This window comes from Centrocercus urophasianus, unplaced genomic scaffold, assembly GCF_019232065.1.
Source record: "Centrocercus urophasianus isolate 14NV4802_14NV808 unplaced genomic scaffold, USGS_Curo_1.0 seq_18, whole genome shotgun sequence".
NCBI lineage: Eukaryota > Metazoa > Chordata > Aves > Galliformes > Phasianidae > Centrocercus > Centrocercus urophasianus.
In genome coordinates this window covers 494,983-516,278 of record NW_024884733.1, presented here as the reverse complement: position 1 = coordinate 516,278, position 21,296 = coordinate 494,983, and the positions used below count along the sequence as shown (strand labels likewise).

The 21,296-nt window shown below is 37.8% G+C and overlaps 1 protein-coding gene and 1 long non-coding RNA gene across 3 annotated transcripts in view; one reads left to right on the top strand and one right to left on the bottom strand.

Annotated features, from left to right (window-relative positions):
• The window catches only part of LOC122160929, a 29,694-nt gene extending 11,885 nt beyond the window's left edge, over positions 1-17,809 (bottom strand). Inside the window, exons 1-2 of one of the 2 annotated variants that reach the window (XR_006169000.1) lie at positions 17,111-17,809; positions 6,205-6,254 (exon numbers count right to left, since the gene is read on the bottom strand). This is a non-coding gene — a long non-coding RNA (uncharacterized LOC122160929). Of the gene's footprint in view, positions 1-2,017; positions 2,150-6,204; positions 6,255-17,110 lie in introns of those variants that run through there. The other variant, XR_006169001.1, reaches the window with a different exon arrangement.
• PDC (phosducin) lies at positions 15,300-18,413 on the top strand. The gene is made up of 3 exons (XM_042819949.1): positions 15,300-15,360; positions 17,045-17,205; positions 17,886-18,413. The coding sequence occupies exons 1-3, from the start codon at positions 15,300-15,302 to the stop codon at positions 18,411-18,413; spliced, it is 750 nt and encodes a 249-aa protein (XP_042675883.1).
• The last annotated feature ends 2,883 nt before the right edge of the window (positions 18,414-21,296 follow it).

Sequence of the window (21,296 nt, the reverse complement as noted above, 5' to 3'; positions counted from 1 at the left end):
GATAATCCTATTACTCGTCTGAAGCTATTTCTGCAAGGGTCATCATTATACAGAGACGTAAATCTGAGACCAGGTCTATCCATGTTCAGTTGTAATCCAGCTCCCCTCCTGGAAACCATCAAGGGCATTTGTCAGCGCTTGAAAAAAGAAGAGTTGAGTGACTGAACCTCTCAGGTAGAGTGATCTGTATGCTGATTGCCTTTCAATCTTTATTTTAGTAAAGGAATAAAAGATGATTTTTAAAAGTTTGACACAGCTGCAAAAAGATTATTAGTAGTGTATTAAACATTCTAGTAGATAAACTTCACCGATGCAGTCTGGCAGAAGAACTTCACCTTTGGCATCAGACTGAAATGTAACCGTTCATGCCTTAAATAAATGCAGGTTTTACTCTAGTAAAAGGTGAATCACTCCAGATGGGAGTAATTTTGGCGAAGAGGAAGTATGTTGTAAATCTGACTCCTGAGTTGCTGCCTGTGCCCAGACTATCGGAACAGACATCTATGTCTAATTTAAGGCAGCTTTTATATTCCTTCCATGGAATTGTACCTCCGTTATTTGATTTTGTCATTGATTTCATTGAAACTGAAGTGCTTTTTGTAACTTTCCTTGAGATACTAATCCATATAAAAGAACGTGCAATAGAAATATAAGCATTTCTACTGCCTTTTCTTGGATTGCATTCTGCACACTGTGAATGTGTGAAAGATGAGTTCAATTGCTGGAGATAATTCACACAATATTTTTATGTCAGAGAGACTGAATTCCTTATTTTCATAGCCTCCAAAAAACTCTAAATTCCAACTTTAGAATAAGTCATTCTTACTCAAGTACCTAATTTCAGGCTTGGAACTGTTTTTTTGCAAAAGAGTGTTTTGTTAAATATTGATATTGGTGTAAAAATAATAAATGAAACATAGTGGATTAGAATGTAGCTGGTACAACATCATTAATTTAAGGCAGGTTGCAACTATGTAACTAAAATTATAAGTAACGTATTATATGAAATCATGCCCCTTTTGAAGCTGCTGAACATACTCTCTTCAAGGCCACTGCCACTGACCTCAACAGAAAGCACATTAAGTTCACAGCTTAAAGGAGATGCAGAGAAGGTTTTACTTAGAAATCAGTGTTTTGCCGTTTTTAAAGGCATATCTTTGTTGTTTGTACTCAAAACTTGAATTTGGTAGTGAACTTAACAGGCACAAACATTTTTCATGTGTGTCAATCCTTAGAAAATAGCTATGGCATAAGCAAACATAGAAAAGTTAGTACATATACCAGTTTGGTATGCCTTCGTTTTTTGATACTCCAAGCTGAGTTCACCAAAAGATAAGCAGTCGTGAAATGTATGGTTCTAAGTGGTTTGTTTCCAGTCAGCTTACAGAAGTAACATGCTATGACCTTCACAAGCAATGGCTTTTAAAGCTTTGTGCAAGTATTTGAACATTTTTTGATGGTAGGGAACAGTTTAAACAGCCATTCTTCTGCAGCTGCTATCACATAGATCATTAGACATGAATACTTCATCCTATTTCAAAATGGGATTTTAACCTGATCTCTGTTATAAATATTAGTGCCTAATCCTATGAATTCCAATTACAGAACAGTTCAAATCATGGGAAGATGAATAAGGGAATGAGAAATCATAATAAAAATAATAAAACTTGAGAACAAGTTACACAGCCAAAGATGGTTGGTCTACATGCAACAACTGGATTCCGGTAAAAAAGGAAACTCATTACTGGCACCAATATATCTTGACACCACCACAAGACTTAGTGCTGTCAAAAAATATTTATTCCTAATTTACGGAGGCTAAGAAGCCAACAGGTACCTCACATCTTCAAAATTCTTATGATGCCAATTGTTCTTATACTTATCTCATCTGTATTTCTTTCTCCCACGCAAATTACAAAGTTAAAGGACATTCCTGACCCCTTCCATCCATTTTTTTTTTTTTAATAAGTTTTTAAAAAAGAAAAGAGAAGATGGGTTCAGAAAAAAAAAAAAATACCTGATTGATACAATCAGAACTCACAGCAGCAGGCAGATAACTTTCAATAAATGTTGTACCAGTTACCAGACCGGACTACAGAGAATAGTCAGCTCTGTTGTGCAACCAACTGCAGATATATGAGGCTGTAATTCTCACCATATGCAAAAGCTCTGCAAATGAAGAATACTTTTTTAGTGCAGAAGATTGAAATTACAAAAAAACTTCATTGGCCTTAAATTTTCATTTTTAGACCTACTGTCTTCTTAGACCATTTGCAGATAGTCAGTACTATAAAACCAGAATACCAAACTCTTATTCCACTAGTCACGTATGGGTGCAAAACTCTCCAGAGACTGTATAGCTGTGTGGTTAGACATTTGTGAGCAAAGAAAGGAAAGAAAAATCAAATTGCCTCCACACAATTTGCTCTGTTTAATGTGGTGACAGGATCTAGAGAACTCAGCTGCAGAATGCAAACCAGCTTTCAGTACTAAGCTATGTGAAGCTACATAATAGGCTCCACTTTAAGGTACACAGGTAATAATATCAGTTGGACTAAATTATAACTTTGCAACTTTCTTGAATGAGCAGAAGGATTTAGTCTGAGTCCCCAGCACAGTGAAATGATTCTCACAGAATTAAATGCAAGCTGGAAAAGCTACAAATCAACATGAAGTATTTCATTATTTTGAATCAAGCATATGCCACAGTTTTTGCCTTTAAGTTATAATGCTCAACACCTACTGAGTTCAAGTGCAAGAGGAATTTTTACAATCAGTATTTCAGTACAGAGCAATTCTCATTCTGCTGTTAGGAAGGAAAGAAGATTTCCAAGAACTACGAGTAGAACATAAAATGAATGAGAAAAATGGGATCTACCCAATACCATGTGGGAACAGTGCTGGGAAAGATTAAGGGAACAGCACACTGGTAAAAGAGCAAGAACTCAAACAAAAAATAATCCTTTCAAAACTACTTCAAGTGAAAGACTTTGTGAATTTATGTCAACTACTGTATTAAGAAATGTTTCAATTTTTCATTGGTAGTTTGAGTTCAAACAGGCATGCTTCAAACAAGATGAGGGTAACAAGTATGGAAAGTATGATAAACCTAAAAAAATTAACTCTATATATTTGACTGCCATAACAACAAACTCTATCCGATGACCTAGAATCCCTTCCATTGTAACTGTTACAGATAATAGAAGAGAAAGAAGAACACAAGAAATTGCACTGAACAAAAACCAAATAGTTTTTCTCACTGTAATCAGCCAAAAGAAGAAAAAGAAACTTTGTGCCAAGTGTGATTACTGTAGAGACCTAAGCTGGCTTTTAATGAGCTGGGTTTATCTCAGATATTCCCACCAAAGTACCAACCGCATGACAAACCTCCTTATGGTCAAAGTCCTGTAAAAATTATTTTTATACTATTGCTCTTGTTATTCAAGCTAGTCACCTGAGTAAGGCTCTACAAGCAGTAAGAGCACCAGCAACTTCAACCATGTAACCATGTAACCGAGTAACCTCAACCACGGTGGGTGGAAGACTCAGGTCTTCTTGTTTCAATCTCACACAAAACTTGCGTAAAACCATCTAAACATGTCTTAAAAGACAAAAAAGCCCCAACACAGTATCTTTGTTTTGAACATGTTAAAGTAATGAATTAAAATGACATCTTGAAATTAAGTTTGTTTTATAATTGCATACTCTTGCCATTTCACTGGTATAACAATAATTCATAATGACATCATAGTTAAAACATTCTTAAATTATCCCATTTATGCAATGCCTTAAGGACAGTTGTTTTGCAAGGAACTAAATATTTTATCTCAATTTGAGATGAAAGCATACCATACTAACAGCTTGCTGTTTTTACAAAAGGATCAAATAAAATAATTCCTCTGCAGAGACCTACCCTTCATAATTACTGAAATCCTTTTTAAATAGCTAGCAGTACTCAAAAATATCACAGATTATCATTTCTTCTTATAGCAGGATGCTGTCCATGTTTAAACCAGTAAAGATAATAGTTATTTCTTTTCACTGAGATCCCCTAAGGAATGCCTTTGAAATTTTTAAATAAAGCAGAGCATTTGCAAAGGAAGAAAGAAAGAAATCATCAGATAAAACCTTGCACTGAAATCATGCAATAATGAAATGCCTTCATTGGCAATTTTAAATCCACACGTATCAATGCTAAGTTTTATGATGTTGCCTTTTGAACTCTCATGATATGCAAAACTGGTCCTGGGGGAACTTTATTTCTTTCTTGAAAATCCAAGAAAGCAGCATCTCACTACTGCTAATCTTCACTCACGTGTATGCTGGATGCTGTCTCCGTTTTGTTACAGTTTTGTCAGTTTTGGTCACAGATAAAACACGTTTTTGGTCACGGATAAGATATACTTATAGCCTAGCTAAAAATAAGCTCGTTAAAGCTTCAGCCAAACAGGATGAAGTAAACCATCAGAAAGAGTTCATAGTATCACAGAATCAAAAAAGACTGCTAAGATCATCTAGTCCAACCATCAGCCCATCACCATCACGCCCAGTAAACCACATCTCTAAGTGCCACATCTCCACGTTTCTGAGAGTACATTTTTCCTAATATCTAACCTGTCTCTTCCCTGGGGCAACTAAAAGTCTATTGCCCTACTTCTTGTCCTACCACTAGTTATCTGGGAAAAGAGACCAACCCCCACCTTGCTACAGCAGCCCTTCCAGTAGCTGTAAGAGAGCAATAATGTCTTTCCTGAGCTTTCTCTTCTCTGGATTAAACACTCCCAGTTCCCTCTGCCACTCCTCACCCTTCAGCAGCTTCATTGCCTTTCTTTGGACATGTTCTAGGGCACCAATGTCTTACTTGCAGTGAGGGCCCAAAACTGAACACAGTACTTGACCAGCGCTAAGTACAGAGAGCCATCTCCCTGCTCCTGCTAAAGTCGGGCTCTATCAAATGAGGAAACATGCCAGCCATTTATCCTACTTCTAAATATAGTGCCATTAGACCTTAGGGATTTCCTCAGTGCCCTTGCTACAGCCATGTCCAGGCACTATTTGGTGTCCAGTATGTTCACTCCTCACAATGAAAGCAAAATTTTGCTACCAATATCCATGCCTGTATCCTGTCAAGAATAGTGTGGCGTTCAGTCTACTAAAACTGGCTTCTGTCCAAAAGGGTTTCAGGCCACTGAGCTGAAATGTCTTCGAGATATCAGTAATTTTAGAACTTCATAATGTAATAAGCCTTTGTTCAGTATGAACACTGATAAGCCACATAAGACTCTCCTACAATACATAAAATACAGATATTACTTGATGTCACACAGACCTATCTAGTGTTTACTGACTGTTAATTAGTTGAATTATCATTTGATTTTCTTCAGAAATCATGTTGTAACATCAATAAATGAGGCTCTTACCAACTGATTCATAGTTGAACTGTTCTATCAGGAGAGTTAATGCTGTAGCAATCATTTATCAAGTAAATCCAATTAACTGATGTCATGATCATCAGTAATAGCATAAGGTTGTTTTTTTTTATTTATGGTACTCTAGGCTTTCGTATCTGAGCTTAATTTTCCCAAAGGGAGAGCAATCTAGCATGCATTTACATCTTCAACACTGGTGAACAGGCAGAAAATCTTCAAATGCTGAAACCATGCCAAAAAGCTTTTAAACACCAAATCCTCTAGAAAATCAGATTTTATTACTCCTAGAGCTCACAGAATTCTTCTCCCTTCAGGCATACAGCAAGCTGCATATGTCTGTTACTCTATCCACCTCCAGTGCCTGCTGCTGCTGTTAATTTGAAGTCTACAGTCAAATGCCTGCAGCAGCTCACGTTTAACCAAGTGTTACATTCTGCTGCATAATCACATCTGGAGGGAGAAGAAAAAACATCATGAGAACATTGAGAACATTTATCTATCTCTTGATCTCATATTTTTGATTACCTGACCAGCTGCTGCTATGAGAAGAGATGAGGACTTGGCTGATTTTATCACAGCAGCAATGAAGCAGAACTACTGTGACACTTTGCAGAAAGTACCTAAATTCTGCAGCGGATTTCTGAAGCAGCTGCACCAAATCTATGCATAGCGGTGTTGCAAAAGTTGGGGATGTAGGACCAGATGCCAGCCTCTGGGTTTTATGACAAGGAACACGGTGTTAAGATATTTGCAATTCACTTCCTATTTTACTCACCAGAAATTCATGCTGTTGAGTACTCTGTCAGCTTGTTCATGAAATCAGAACTGAAAAAAACAAAGAAATTCAGATATCTTCGCCCATACCTAGGACAGCAATACTGTTACTTCTGTTTTGAATAAGCATTGCTTCTTTTCACATCACGTAGGTGACACATAATACTGAATTTTCTCCAAATTTTGTCACTGGGAGTGACAATGTAAATTGGCATTTGAATACTGTATTAGTACACATATTGGGCTGGTGTGCATAAAAGAAGAGATTGAAATGAATCACAGGAATGCATAGTAAGATTTTTTCCAGAGAAGATAATTACGTTCCCTTCATTTTCCTTTTCCCCCTTCTCTCATTCTCCCTTGCTCTGCCTTAGGCAAATAAGCTTCCTGATATCTCATGTTTCTTGTTGCAACAAGCCATTTTCTGTTGATGCTGATGCATCTCAACACAAGAAAGGAGAATACGTTAGAAACTTTCCAGAAAAAATAAAATACCACTGCAATGAAATTAGCGTATTGAAAGTTGATATAACTACAGTCTGACCACGGCAAAGGCTAAAATATTCAGAATTAACTTAACAATAGGGCTGTGGCATACGAATGTCTTAGGAGCATCTAGATCTACACAGAAAATTTAGCCCAGAAGTTTTGCCATACATAACTAATTTCAAGTCCCAGGAAAATAATTCAATCTGCTGTTTATGCAAGCTCTGTTTTTGGGGTAGGATAGGAAAAGCGTGTCTTTTAAGTCATCAGTTTTCTCTCTAAATTGTGACACTTATTTACGTATTCAGAGAAAATCTGTGTAAATGCATTAGTTACTGTATGTAACTATACTCCCAGTATCCTTAGTCTTGGTCTGTAAAGAAAGCACAAACATAGAATTAATCTCCAGCAGGTTTATAAGCTACATGTAAGGTTGTTTACAATTTTGCTGGCAAAAGTTCACTGTTTATAAGTAAGAATCTATCATGGGAGCTGAAGAAAAATGAGAAATCACTGGAATGATACCAATGGTAAAATAAATAAATAAATAAATGAATAAAAAGCTGTACAGGAAAGGAATAAACTAGGTAATGTAAATCCTATTGAAATTACAGCTCTGCTGTGCTCCCTGTGGTCACATCATATTGTCTGCTTTGGCTCTCATCTTCTGGTTAAAGTAACATGAGGAATAAATTAATTATAAATTCCTTGTTTTATTTCATGTATCTGTAGTTGCCACAAGAGTGTCAGAATCATATAGTGGAGATAGTGTTATATCTGATAATGTGAGTGAAAAGGAAAAACAATTCAGCCCAATGCACTGTAAAGCTGCAGATGGTTGGAATGGGACTTGGGCATCCACCATTCAATTAAATGCCTTCTGAACAATTATAACTTTATTTGGTAAATATCCAAGTAAAAAACATACATCTAACTGACACAGCTTTATAGTTCATCAGAGGAAACTTTTTTTCCCCTTATTTAGGACATGCTGATCCCATTCAGGCATCCTTTTTGCCTTTACAACATACACCACTTCTACATGCATATCTTCTCAGATAAGATAAATGTGGAAATTAACCTCCAAACCAGGAAGCAAAGCTTATTACTTTGTGAAAGGAAAACATTCCACCTTTTAATGACTGAAGATGAAGCTATTATAATAGGGCAAGGACAGAAACAAAACAGTTCTGCCATTACAAGTTAGCCTGTCTGCTTGGGTCTGTCAGTCCTAAGGGAACACTTCCAAGGCAGCAATGAGCTTCTTGAGAGCACTGGTCCAAGATGGGTCCTTCATCAATATCCTCTCCTTAACAGAGCACATTCTTGTTTGGTCTGCAATGCCTTACCTTATGCTAGATAATCACCAAGAAACACACATCAATTTAATAAAACTGACAAGAAGTTAATAAATACTCTCTCTCAAGAGCGCTTGTCTGAAGTGTTACAAGTTGCTCTCTGTTCTTTCTCAGAGGGAATTCCAACTGGGGCAACTAAGTCCTGCTCCAGAGGAAGGTACTGCTGTTATCCAGCATCAGAACTGCAAGCTAACACAACATCTCAAATGATGGGAACGTGACAAACAAAAACTTCACATATCCCAGAGGATGGTCAGAGATAGCCAGGAATTAAGAAAATGTGAAATTCAAAGCAGATGTAAACAAATTCTGTTCAATTGCCTAATTCTATCAAATTCGACAATAAAGCTGCTCATTATGCTTACCCAGCCTTTATACCAAATCCGATTGCAAGGTCAATCCTGCCTTTTGCAGATAATAGTAACAAAGTATAGCTACAAAAAAAGCAAAAGCAAGAATGCATGCTGACATACTTTTACAATTACAAATATACATTAAAAAGAAACAACAAACAAACAAAAACAACCTTTAACCAAGTTAAGAAGAAAAATCATCAGAATTTTTTTTAAAGATAGTTTCTCAGCCAAACTTATTTTGCTGCTTTCTGCAGGCAACTTCTCACACATCCAGAGCTTTAACAGGCAATCACAATCAAACATTACCCCAAACAGTCAGTGGAGATTCACTCAAATTCACAAGTTTAGATTCCCCCAGCCCTCCCTGCAGGGGCTCCTTTCTCTTGACAGAAAAGAACAGTACGAGCCCCTTTGAAGTGCCCACTTCTGCTTCTAGACCTTCACAATTAACTTCTCAACCAATGTCAGTGTCTTGCCTTTTTCATAAAAACTGCTCCTTGGTCTGTCTGAATGCCTGTCTCCAATCACTGTAGAATCCTAGTTCAAACGCAAGAGATTTTAGATAAAACACAGGGATGAGATGCACTGCCAAACACTGAGCTTGAAAAACCCCCCTCAGCAGGGTACTGCTTTCAGTGTCATTCAGCAAAAAGCTCCAACAAATCTTTCAGGAATATGTTAATTCGAGCAGGAATACAGATGTTTTGAGTTCAGAATCTGAATATATACTTTAATATCAACTGAAACATCTGCCCTGACTTTTGCAGGACAACTCAGGTCAAGCACTGAGGTTAAACATGGATTGAAGCTTGTTACCTTAGATATCTACATTTCAAAACGTTGGCTGCTCTCTAAGTAAAATCCTGAATTTCAGGGCATTTACTGCTTAGCTTTTAGTTTTGGGGGAGGGAGGGTGGTCTTCTGTGGTTTTGGGTTTGTTTGTTGGGTGGGTTTTTTTTGTTGGTTTTTTTTTTTTGTGCATTTTTTTTTTTTTAATCTTGTTAATCTTAATTGAAATTTGATAATACTAAACTTAACTAATTTTCTTTCTGAAACAATAAACCAAGAGCAATTTTAAAATGCCTGCCTGCCGCCTCCCCTTACAGGACATAGAGAAATAGACTGATGTAAAAGAAGTTGAGCTAATTCTCCATTTCAGAGTGAAATCCAGAAATAAAAAGTTTAATTTTATAAAGACAATCAGAACTTACAGTTGCATAAGTGAATAATGAAAGCAAATGGCAAACTATAAAACATGATCCATAACATTTCAATTACTTTTCATATGCATAATTATAGGCCTAATTTAGAAGAATTCTTAAAAAAAAAAAAAAAGTAAAAAAAGTATACACATTTTTACCCTGTGATTTTAAACCTAAGTCAGTGCTGTGAAGCCAGGGCACATTGAGAATTTACGGAATTTTCTTACTGACCAAGCCTTAAAGATAATTGAAACATTGAACTGCACCTGTTTCAAATGTTTCCGTCTCACAGATAAAGAACAACGTAACTGCCCCAAAGCAGATAGAACAAATAATCCAATCACCCTCTCATCAGTCACAGTAATCTACAGTGAAGTTGACAGCTTTCTACGTCAAGCCCTCCTGGGTTTCTTTCTCTCATAAAACCTCTTCTTTAAGCTAATAAGGTCCACTCCAGCATTATGACTTTTTTTTTTTCTCTCTCAGACACAGTGATGTGTAACTCTATGTGATATACCACACCAGCTAAGCACTAAAGCGTTCACCCACCCATCTAAGTCTTTATCACAAGTCTCAGCAACACTGCACTGGTGCGAATAATCATGCAGGGTGACTAAAGTTCTGAAGGTTGGCTCTGAAAACAGAATTTACCCTCATAGATGGAAGGTATCACGCATCACTGAATATAAAGGGAGCTGTAGCTACTTCTTCAGGCACTTCTGGCTAGCAGCTATCTGCTTTAGTGCACACCACCAATGACCTGCGCCTAGTGATTAGAAGTGCTTAAGGCTTTCCGCTCCCTCTGCATTGTGCTCACAACTGGTCTGAAATTCTGACCTCAGACCTTGACGCTGCCTTTGCTTACGTAAAGATGTTAATGCCACTTGCAAATCTAACTGCATATATGACAGAGGATAGATTATTATTTTTTTTTATGAGAGACCAGCTGGTTCAACCTTGTGCTTTCAACCTCCCCCCTCCAAGTTTCTTATTAAGCATTCTATCTAACAGAAAGAACTACAACATACAGAACATGGAGCAAAATATGAACAATTTTTTGCAAAGGTAGTAACTGTATAGTAACTATAGTAGCAATAAGCGGATTACGTCCAGGGCTAAAGCACATGCATCCTAACTAACCAAATTGCGGAAGTATAACCTCAAACACACAGTGTGTATTCCATGCTGCAGATCACACCCTGCAGTGCATACAAAATGCACTTACTGTGAAAGCTTCAATGACATTGGTGAGCTGCATTAGTCTCTTAAGGAATCTGTCACTATTGCTAGCACAGAAAGGCTAGTCCCAAGTCCAGTCCCAACAGCAAGTACAGTTTCACATGTGGAAGGCTCTTGGTTCTGCTATACTGGAAAATTACCACTGCCTACATGATGGAGATGATGCAGTGTTCCAGTTACAGTCAGGATCTTTCCTAGAAACTGCCTGGGAGCAACATTTGAACACAGTCTAGAAGAGGAAGTTCAGATCTCACTATTGGATTGCACAGAATGTAATGAGACCAGAGTCCTTCAGATCTCACAATACAAGATTTTCACTTCTGTCTCTGTATTTCTACTATTTTGTCATGGACAAAGACCACAAAAAGATGAACACCTACAGGAAAATGCATATTGACATAAGAAACTGAAGTCACAAAATTCTATAGAGTTGCTATGGTACTACTGCCAGTCTATTTGAAATAGTGTGCAGACTACAGTTTTTAAGATATTATTCAGAATATATCATTTTGTTTCTTCTAAATTCAACTTGAGCATTTAAGTCTAGACCTACTTCTCTTGGCTTGCTTATCAGGTGCCCATTCGCCTGATAAGTTCACTTGGATACAGGGAAGTGCAGCTGAAGAATTTTTTCACGAGGCAAGAGCCTCACCTGACACCTGGGATGCACATGCTGGCTAACCAACCATCACACATAGCTCAAAATATAAACATGGAATTACATCTCACTGACAAATATCTTTTAGAGGACACCATTTACTTTTCATCCTTCCATTTCCACAAGTCCAGTAAATTTCACAGTTCATAGGCAATTTTATTTTTATATTATTTTTATGTATTACCTATGACCATCTTATGAACATGTTTTCACATATGTGGCTTTGATGCCCTTCACAGCAGCCTCCATCAAACACACGATACTGAAATTAACGGGCTATATTGTGACAATTCCTAGTTCTAATAGGTTCCAGTGACCTCGTAACCCAAAAATAAGAAATATACAAGTAGAGAAGCTCAGTAATTCTGTAGGCTTACAGGAGCAATCACTCAAAAAACAGTAATAGAAGTGAAATTGAGTTTACAGTCTTTATATCCCAAGTACAAAGCTACCCAGTATTACTATGATTGCCAGCTTCTGCTCAAAAGAGATCACACCTGTGTAATCACTGAAAAGCTTGGAGAATTACACTGTTGCAGAGCACTCTGGAGAGATGTGAACAGCAGCTTTGCCACTGTGCACAGGCACAACGCAGGAACTCCCCACTGATCATATAATTCTCACCTGCACAATTCCATGCAACTAACCACTGCCTTCCAGCTCTGCCATCCACTAGGTGGTAGGGTCAATTCAGGTTTATGAGGACTGTGTTAACACATGACCTTAAATTCCTGAAAAACAGCACAGTCAGTCAACTAATTGGGATTCACAGACAGCTGGGAAAGTGAACACAAATGTTCTGGTCCGTCCATGTGAATTTACACTGTTTGCTTTACTATCTCAGCATCCTGCTGCCCTCAATCTTAAAAATTTGTACAGGTAATGGCTGGGCATATTTCTAACCAGAGGCACTTGCAGAACGTGCTTTACAGCTGGCAGAACTCAGCTATCAGCATCCTCATATTTATCCAAATATTAGGAACCTATTTTTAACTTGGGAAATACAGCATGCTCAGACCCCTCAAGGACCTCTCCTCCCCCCCAAAAAAAATCCAACAAAACAGAACAAACCACCAACAACAAAGAACACATCTGAGTACTTCACTAAGACACAGGAGAATTCCCTACCCTCGTGATTGCTATTTTGGAAGGAAGAGTATGTATTACAGAAGATACAACTGATCCAACAATGCAGCTTCCCATGGATCTCCTTGCAGTTACATGTTCAAATGTCTGTGTCCTCGGGTGCCTAACTGGGAAACACCTGGCTTGGACAGCCTAATTCTTGCCACATCAAGCTAAAAACTATAAATATTTATAACTTCATTGAGAGGAAAGAAGAATAATTTGCATGACTTGCTCCAGGCTCATAGTCTGACTCAGTAGAAGGCTGTGAAGTAGAATTTTAGGAGTTCCCATCTCCCAGGCTTGTGGTCAGCTTACCAGCCTGCACATTGCTAGGATCATTGCCTCATGTCACTTCAATAGAGTGGTGAAATGCAACTTTGTGTTGCTATTATTCATCTAATCTTTTCAGCTTTATTAGGCACAACAGATCACTAATGTATGTTTTAAAGAGAGCTTTCATTTGTTAGGCAATCAGTTTCCACCATCAAACCCTCTCTTTCCTCATAGAAGAAAAAATCTCCTCAGCATCAGCACACAGCACAGCTTCCTGTAGATATCAGTGTAAGAGTTGAGATGGACTTCCAAGGCTTTGAGCTAGCATGTCCACAAAGCTGTATATTACTGACATAGGAAGGAGTTTCCGTTTTGCATGTGAGAAGGGATTAGCTTCATATTTCTATTCAAAATCAACTGAAAGTTGAGTACCGCGTTCAGTTTTGGGCACCTCAGTACAGAAAGGACATGGAAGTGCTGGAGCAGGTCCAAAGAAGGGCAACAAGGCTTGTGAAGGGCTTGGAGAATATGGCCTATGAGGAGAGACTGGAGGAACTGGGGCTGTTCAGTCTGGGGAGGAAGCTGAGGGGAGACCTTATTGCTCTCTTCCAATATCTGAAAGGTGCTTACAGCAGAGTGGGGCTGGTTGTCTTCTCACTGGTGACAGGTGACAGCACAAGGGAAAATGGCCTAAAGTTGCACCAGGGGAAGTTTAAGTTGGATATCAGGAAATGCTTCTTTACAGAAAGGGTTGTTAAGCACTGAAATAGGCTCCCCAGGGAGGTGGTTGAGTCACCATCCCTGGATGTGTTTAAAAGCCATTTTGATGTGGTGCTCAGGGACATGATTTAGCAGAGAGTTGATAGAGTTAGGGTAGGATGGTTAGGTTGTGGTTGGACTTGACAATCTTTAAGGTCTTTTCCAACCTGAGTGATTTTATGATTCCGTGGTTTTATGAAAGAAAATTGGGTCCAGTAACAGGATTTATGCACAAAGACCTACCTACAGATATACCTACATAAAGAATTTCTACTGGTTTCTTATATACTTTCATCCCAAAATAATTTTGATTGTTTTGATTAATCACCAGCAACATATGTGTGGAAAGACTTATACTCACATTTACTAATTAGAATTACTAATTAGAATTAATCCCAATGCACCTGAGAATCAGATCCCTCGTGTCTTGCTCAGCCACCATTCCACTTTGTCCTTTGGCGCTAATGGATAAAAAAAGAAGGTGTATATCCTCTTGTGCACACTGGAAACACACTGAAGCCATTCAGGTATGACTCATCAGCAGCTTTCAAATATGCCATTCTTGGCTGTGTGGCCAAGAATTTAGGATTTGCTTTAAGATTCTACCTTAACACATGAACAGTTGAAACTTAATAGACCTGGTCTAGACTAAACGGGAATACTCAAATTGTCTGCCTTAAGATTCCTGTGAACAGTGACATCTGTTCAGTGTTCAGTGACAAATTACAGTTTTCAACTACAAATGAAACCGTTTTTAACCTTCTGACACAGAAAATTGATCTGCTTGTGGAAGCTGGAAGACACTAAGAACATTAATTGTGATTATCAGGAAACAGCAAACACCACCTTGACCAGATGAGACCAAATGGTCTCTTCAAATCCTGCTGCTCTGTAATGCTCTGGCAGTACCCAAAACTCATCTTCTGAATTCTTCACACACAGAAACCTCTCTCTTCCCTTAAAGAGCAGTGGTTCTACTTCACTCCTCAAAAAAGGGTACAGCTTGGGCACTGCTGTATCACTGTATTCTATGGTTGGTGCCTTGCTCTTGGGTTTGTTCTATAGAACAGGTAGAAGAAAACAATTTATACAATAATTTCTGTTCCTTAAAAACTCAGATGAGCCAGTACAAGCAGTCTAACTCCAGGATATTCTGAAGTCCATTGCCAACAGGTACAAGTACTTAGCTGCATGCTCTGTATGAGAAATGAGCAGTTCAGGCAATCCTTAAAAATGAAGACATTGGTAGAATGGATAATTAATAGGTTTCCACTTTCAAGGGGAAGAGAGTCCCATTGCAGAAAAGTTTGCAAGCAAGTCTGTGCTATATACAGACTATGCTCTGAATATCCTATGATGACTATGAATCAGCAGCCTAGGCATTCTCAGTGTTTGTTCATAGATCTTTTAGAAGAGATTGACATATCATCCCAGTTGCTTTTTACAGCATAATAAACTCTACACCTATGTGTATTCTGGCCTTCACTGACACCTAAATGCTACAGGAAACTATACATCACGTGCCATCCTCCTGTAAACATATCCCTTTTCTATCCTGTTTTTGTTTTTTTGTGGGTTTTTTTTGTTTTTTTTTTTTGTTTTTTTAACCTGCAGCATCTTCTACTCCAGTCACCAACATGGAAGAAAATGCAAACACCAGTTTGGAAGAAGATTTCGAAGGACAAGCAACACACACAGGCAAGAAAACTGACTAGTTTTCTAAAAATAAGCAAAACCTCCTCTGATCACTAAGGAAGCCTAGAGTCCATCTACACTAACTGGGATGCTGAAGTCCTTGAACAGAAATGTAGGCTCCAAATCCATTGAGAATATATTTTGGATTAAGTGACAGCTCTCATGGGAAGGCAGGTAATACCAAACCAATTTCTGTGACAGTCATCCTCACATCTCAAACAAATGACAAATGCAGACACTTGAAAAAGCCTCCAACAGCAATTGCCCAATGCAGATCTTGTTGTTTTATTGTTTCAGTGACAAACAAACTGCCATTCTTCTTTTTTGGGGAAAAAAAAACAAGGTTACAAGGTTCCACAACAAAGGCTGAATTATTTTTTCCTTCTTTTGGAAGGAACATTCAGTGCTGAAATTGCATCTATAGATTCTTTCGGCAAACACAGCATAGCATTTAAAAGCTTTAAAGGCATTCTTGCTTGGAATCACAGCTCTTTTTAATCCAGCGCTCGATCACTAATCCTTTTCATTAGTACTGACACTGCACTCAATTCTACGGACAGGTATCACTGCATCCTATCTCCCTAACAGGTAACTATATATGCTTTAAGACAAGCATTCCTCTCTGTGCTCTGAAGGCTTCTTTTCTTGTGCTGTAATAACTCTTGTAGCTCTTGTAATAACTGTTTTTTAGGGTTCTTTCCCAAGAAGCCTTGCTGCTGTTGGCTAAGTTGGCATTTTTCAAAGAGTCAAATGTAGGGTACTATATCAACACTTAGGCTTCTAAATAATTTTTAAAATCAAGTCACTGTATACTTAAAGCGTTATCACCATGCCAAGACTTACAGGTTAATTCCTGTCTTGGAATCTTGTTTGCAAAAGATAGTTCATCTTTCCTTTCCATCTAGGGGGTGTACTGCTTTTAGCTGCCTTTCAAGATATCAAAATCTAATCCAAAACAGACTCTTAGCAACTGGCAACACTACTCTCTCTCATGAGTGGGAGAGCTTAACTAGCCGCTCCTGAATTTCCACAGAAGTAAACTTGATCTCTGAAAACATTCAAAAATTCCTTGGTTTTACTTTATGGTGCAAATTTAAGTGTTTTGTTTTGACAAAACAACATAGGAATTTTGAAATGAATGTCTTCTTTTCCCTTCTCCACTCCAAAATTTAACCAATTCAATTAACCAGTTCCAAAGAGCAAGATCTGCATTACCATGAGAGTTACTAGACCACTGCCTTACAGGTTACACTTCCAGTGGAATATACATGGACTTAAAAATAAATAAAATCTTGAGGGCTCCAGGATCTCACTTTTACAATGAATGCCAATTCCTTGTGCCTGGTATGCATTCAGACCCTGTCCATAAGGAAAGGCAAATGCACATTTATGAAGCACTGCCTTTGGCCAAGGTATCAGTTTTAAAAAATTTCCACAACCTCATCCTAGTTAACTATTCATGTAGATCACTAAAATATTTTTTATGATAATGATATAAACTAGATCACCTCTTCTGGAGGCTAATGAATACACTGATTGTAACGCTCTGATTCTCAGCCCTCCTGGAGAGTATTCTGAAGGGAAAAGGGGTGGACAAACTGCAGCATAGGTAGGCAAGCGAATAGAGGGCAAACTTGAGGAAGCTTTTTGTTGCCACCAGTTTCTCATCTAACAACTTCTCTCTTAGGGCCCAAAGGTGTGATCAATGACTGGAGAAAGTTTAAATTAGAAAGTGAAGATAAAGACTCCTTACCCTTGAGCAAGAAAGAAATTCTTAGACAAATGTCTTCACCACACAGGTCCTTCAGTAAAGATGATAAAGATACCAGAGAGAGATTCTGCCGTAAGGTAAGAGAAAACAAAACAAAACAAAAAACAAAAAACATTTTGATTCTATATAAAACACACAATGCCATAAACAAGAAAATCCTGAAATCATCAGCCTTAATTCCTCTGCAGCTTAGCAGAGGTCATATCAGACAAACAAATCAGAATTACTGACAGTAACTTTACTTTGTATTTATACTGTAAATATAATACGAAGCATCCTCTTGGCCATAGATCATACCACAGTCACAAAGTGGCATGCACATACATAGTGCCACTGAGGAATAAGACCATATTCAAAGAGAAAAGACTGACTTGCCAAGAGAACAGCAGCATTTGACCTAAAACACAGACCCAACCATTTATATAGCCCTCTCTCTCTCCAGAAGGTTTTAAGCTCTGTAAAATAAGCAGTACACTTCACAAAGTCACACGACTCTGAGAGCTTGACCCTTCTTTCTCCAATCCCTGCTTTAACATTCTATCTTTGGTTAGGGCAACTAAAAGTTTGTAATATGCTTAAAAGTCATGGGATGGGATCTTCATACCTATCTCTTCAGAAGCCATGAAAGAAACTGTAGGAAGTTGTTCTTCTAGCTAAGCTTTCTATGCAGTGTTCTTTAGATAGCGACTTCTTATCTTTCTGTTTGGCTATCAATAAACAACCACGTACTCATACAGTATTCTCTCAATATTCACAGATGAGTATGCAGGAGTATGAATTAATAAATGATGAGAAAGAAGATGAAAGTTGCCTACAAAAATACCGTAAGCGCTGCATGCAAGATATGCACCAAAGGCTGAGTTTTGGGCCTAAATATGGCTATCTGTGCGAGCTGCAAAATGGAGAACAGTTCCTGGAAGCCATTGAAAAAGAACGTAAAACTACCACTGTCATTGTTCACATTTATGAAGACGGAGTCAAGGGCTGTGATGCTCTGAATAGCAGCTTAACCTGCCTTGCTGCCGAGTACACTACTGTGAAGTTCTGCAAGATCAAAGCCTCTAATACTGGGGCTGGAGATCGCTTCTCAGACGAAGTGCTTCCCACTCTGCTCATCTATAAGGGTGGAGAGCTTCTGAGCAATTTCATCAGCGTTTCTGAACAATTCAATGAGGAATTCTTTGCTGTGGATGTGGAATCTTTCCTAAACGAGTATGGGTTGCTACCTGAAAGGGAGCTTCCAGCACTGGGAAATGTCAACACGGATGAGCAAGATGTTGAATAGAAAGCCATAGTCCTCGCTGCCTTCCCTTTCTCTCCTGCACATTATATATCAATCTCAGTAATACCCACCTCATTTAGAGAAGGCTGTCATTGCTTCCTAAAGAATTTCTGAGATATGCATATTTAAATACTCCTTAACTATTAGCGTGTGAATTTTTAAGCAAAGCACATACAACAGCCAGCAATGTACATAGTTATTTCTACACCAGGCACAAGTAACAGGAAGAACAAGAGATGATACTGGTGATCTGCAAGAAACTAGGCAAGCACAAAATTAAAAATCAAGGGCCTGAGCAGGTCTCTGCTGTGGACAAGAATGACTTCACATCAATAGGAACAGAACTGATCTGTGCCTGTGCATACAAGAAAAGCCATCTCCATCATCAGAAATTATGGAGAGTCCTGGCTCCACAGATTCACTTTCCCAACTACTTTCAGTAGGAACAAGACTTCGTCAATTCATTTAGTTTTAAGGGCAAACAAATAGCCTGAAGCCCTTGCAATCTTAAATGGCTTAGGTACCTAGGACACTGCTCCATTTTCCGCATTTAAGTCTCAGTAATTGTGAAAATACAACAGCTAACACAAACAACCTACCAGCTAATTTTAGTTCATCATTTCTCCGTGTTTTGAACTGTATTATTTAAAATATTTGCAAGCTACTGAAAAAGTATATTGTGCTTATGTAATAACTCTGAATAAAGCTTAACAGCTTTCAAAAACTGCCATTAGAAGTGCAAAATATGTTTTTAATCTGTAACATTAAAAATGTGGGAAGTATCAGAAAGCACTCATTTATTCAAATTTTTATCTTTAAAGAAAAGGATACTGCTGATAACAATTTTAAAACTGATTTCAGGAAGACACTTTGTAGATTCCCTACACATCTTACTCACTGCTTCTCTGCACCATGTGAAGATGTTCCGCTTTTGCAGCAAGACATTAGTAAAGTTTCAATAATTTCTTTTGCTAAGTGGCAAATCTGAAGGCTAAACTTTACTCTAAAAACAGAGATATCTGCATCTTAACTGCAGTTTTGCTGATAATGTCTGATATTACCAAAATCTTCTGGCACTCATCAGATTCACTTACCAGTTTCTATTTGATTTGCTAGCTTCACATTTTGACCACTTTAGAGTGAGAGATTCAGTTTTTCTTCAGGTCAGGATTCCATCACGGAAATGTCTCCTTGTGAGAGCCTGAACATGGATCAGTGCGAATGTACAATTCAGCATCAAGGAGCTATGAGATATGGTTTAGAGGCTTGTGGTAGCAGTGGTAATGGGAGGACGACTGGACTAGATGATCTTGCAGGTCGTTTCCAACCTTGTGATTCTATGATCAAGGAACTATTGCTGTGCTCTAACCCACACTGCATGACTTAAAAGCAGGCTCCTGATCACTCTTTTGAACACATTTTTTACCACTTTTCATTCATATAGAAAATTCACAGGGTAAACCAAAGTTACACCACTTTCCAACAGATCTGCACAACAAAATTATTATACTTTTAAAAAAAATAAAATTCCCCTGTAAAAATCTGCTGTAGCAAGATAGCTTTTCAAATAAAATGGTTAGAACAAAACTTCGGATTCGTTTTAAAAAGCGTCCACTTTTAATGGCTATCAAAATATTTCTGAATTTATTTTCAAAATTGTTTTGCCATGGATTTATGTTTTAGCAGAGTATTCAAAACCTTACCCTGCATAAATTAAGCAATAAGAATGAAGTTTCATATCTTAACAACACATCAGCTCCTTTAAAATGTGAAACAATGCAGGATTTTATTCCCCCAGGAGGTCAAAGACTATCTTCTCAAAATTTCATGAGTTCTGTGTCATAAATTTCTGAAGAACCAACAAATACACAATACCATACATTTTTCTGACAGAACCCTGATTGGGATAAAACTGGCAGCAGTCTTTTTCCTTAGACCAGACCCTTCCTCTCTTCATCAAGCATGATGCTTACTCCTCAGTTACTAGCATCTTCATTTCCTCTTAATGTTGCATTTGCATCAGCATGCCAACTTTTCAAAAAGCTACAAATTATAGATACACCTACTATCACATGATCATATAGAAGGTTATGCAGAAAATAATCAATTATATTTTGTCCATCACAAATACAGCTAGCTTCCTGTGTATCAAGACATTTATCTTGGGTTTGGCTGTTTTTGTTTTTTGGTGTTTTTTTTTTTGTGAAATATTTGAAACAGGAGGTATAAAAGATTTTTGTAATCCACACACGGGAAAGTCTCCAAATAATTGGTTGGAACTTAACACTCTTGAGAATTCTTCCTTCTATCAAACTTAATTCAAAAGTTGGTAGATGAACCTAAGCAGTCTAATCACATAAGCTTCATTTCTTTGAGAAATCAGACTGAAAACAAAACCCCTTTACAAACAGTAACCATCCCAGAAAATGCATTAATAGCTCGCTGTAAGAAACAAGCTGACACTCCCATTTAAAAGACAGATTAAACATGCTTAAGCAGGATTTCTGTCAATCTGTAGTTAAAAAAAGAAAGAGAAATGTGATACCAAGCCTTAAGAGCTCATGACTAAGTTTCAAATAAAGTTCTGATCACATCCTTATTTCTGCTAGAAAAGAAAAAAAATAGAACCTTGAAAACATAAAGCAAGACTTGACTCAAACATCACCCTACTGCAAAGGTTCTTGAATAGCAAGCAGCAAATGTTTCAACAACACAATGGGAGAACCCTTTCTGCTTCCTAAATATGAATTTATTCTTCCGTTTGACTCAAAGTGGCAGGAACCCTACATGTGTTCACATACACTGCTTCAGACAAAAATGAAGGTGGGAAAACTATCAGTGGTGTCTCTGATGACAGAATAAAGACAGATTAAAGACAGAAGCTCT

What these genes read in the sequence shown, in the direction of transcription:
- PDC (XM_042819949.1), top strand. Translation starts at nt 15,300, where the DNA reads ATGGAAGAAAATGCAAACACCAGTTTGGAAGAAGATTTCGAAGGACAA. An exon ending in AGGACAAGCAACACACACAG is followed by an intron (nt 15,361 to 17,044) that starts GCAAGAAAACTG and finishes CTTCTCTCTTAG; the next exon opens with GGCCCAAAGGTGTGATCAAT. An exon ending in GAGAGAGATTCTGCCGTAAG is followed by an intron (nt 17,206 to 17,885) that starts GTAAGAGAAAAC and finishes CAATATTCACAG; the next exon opens with ATGAGTATGCAGGAGTATGA.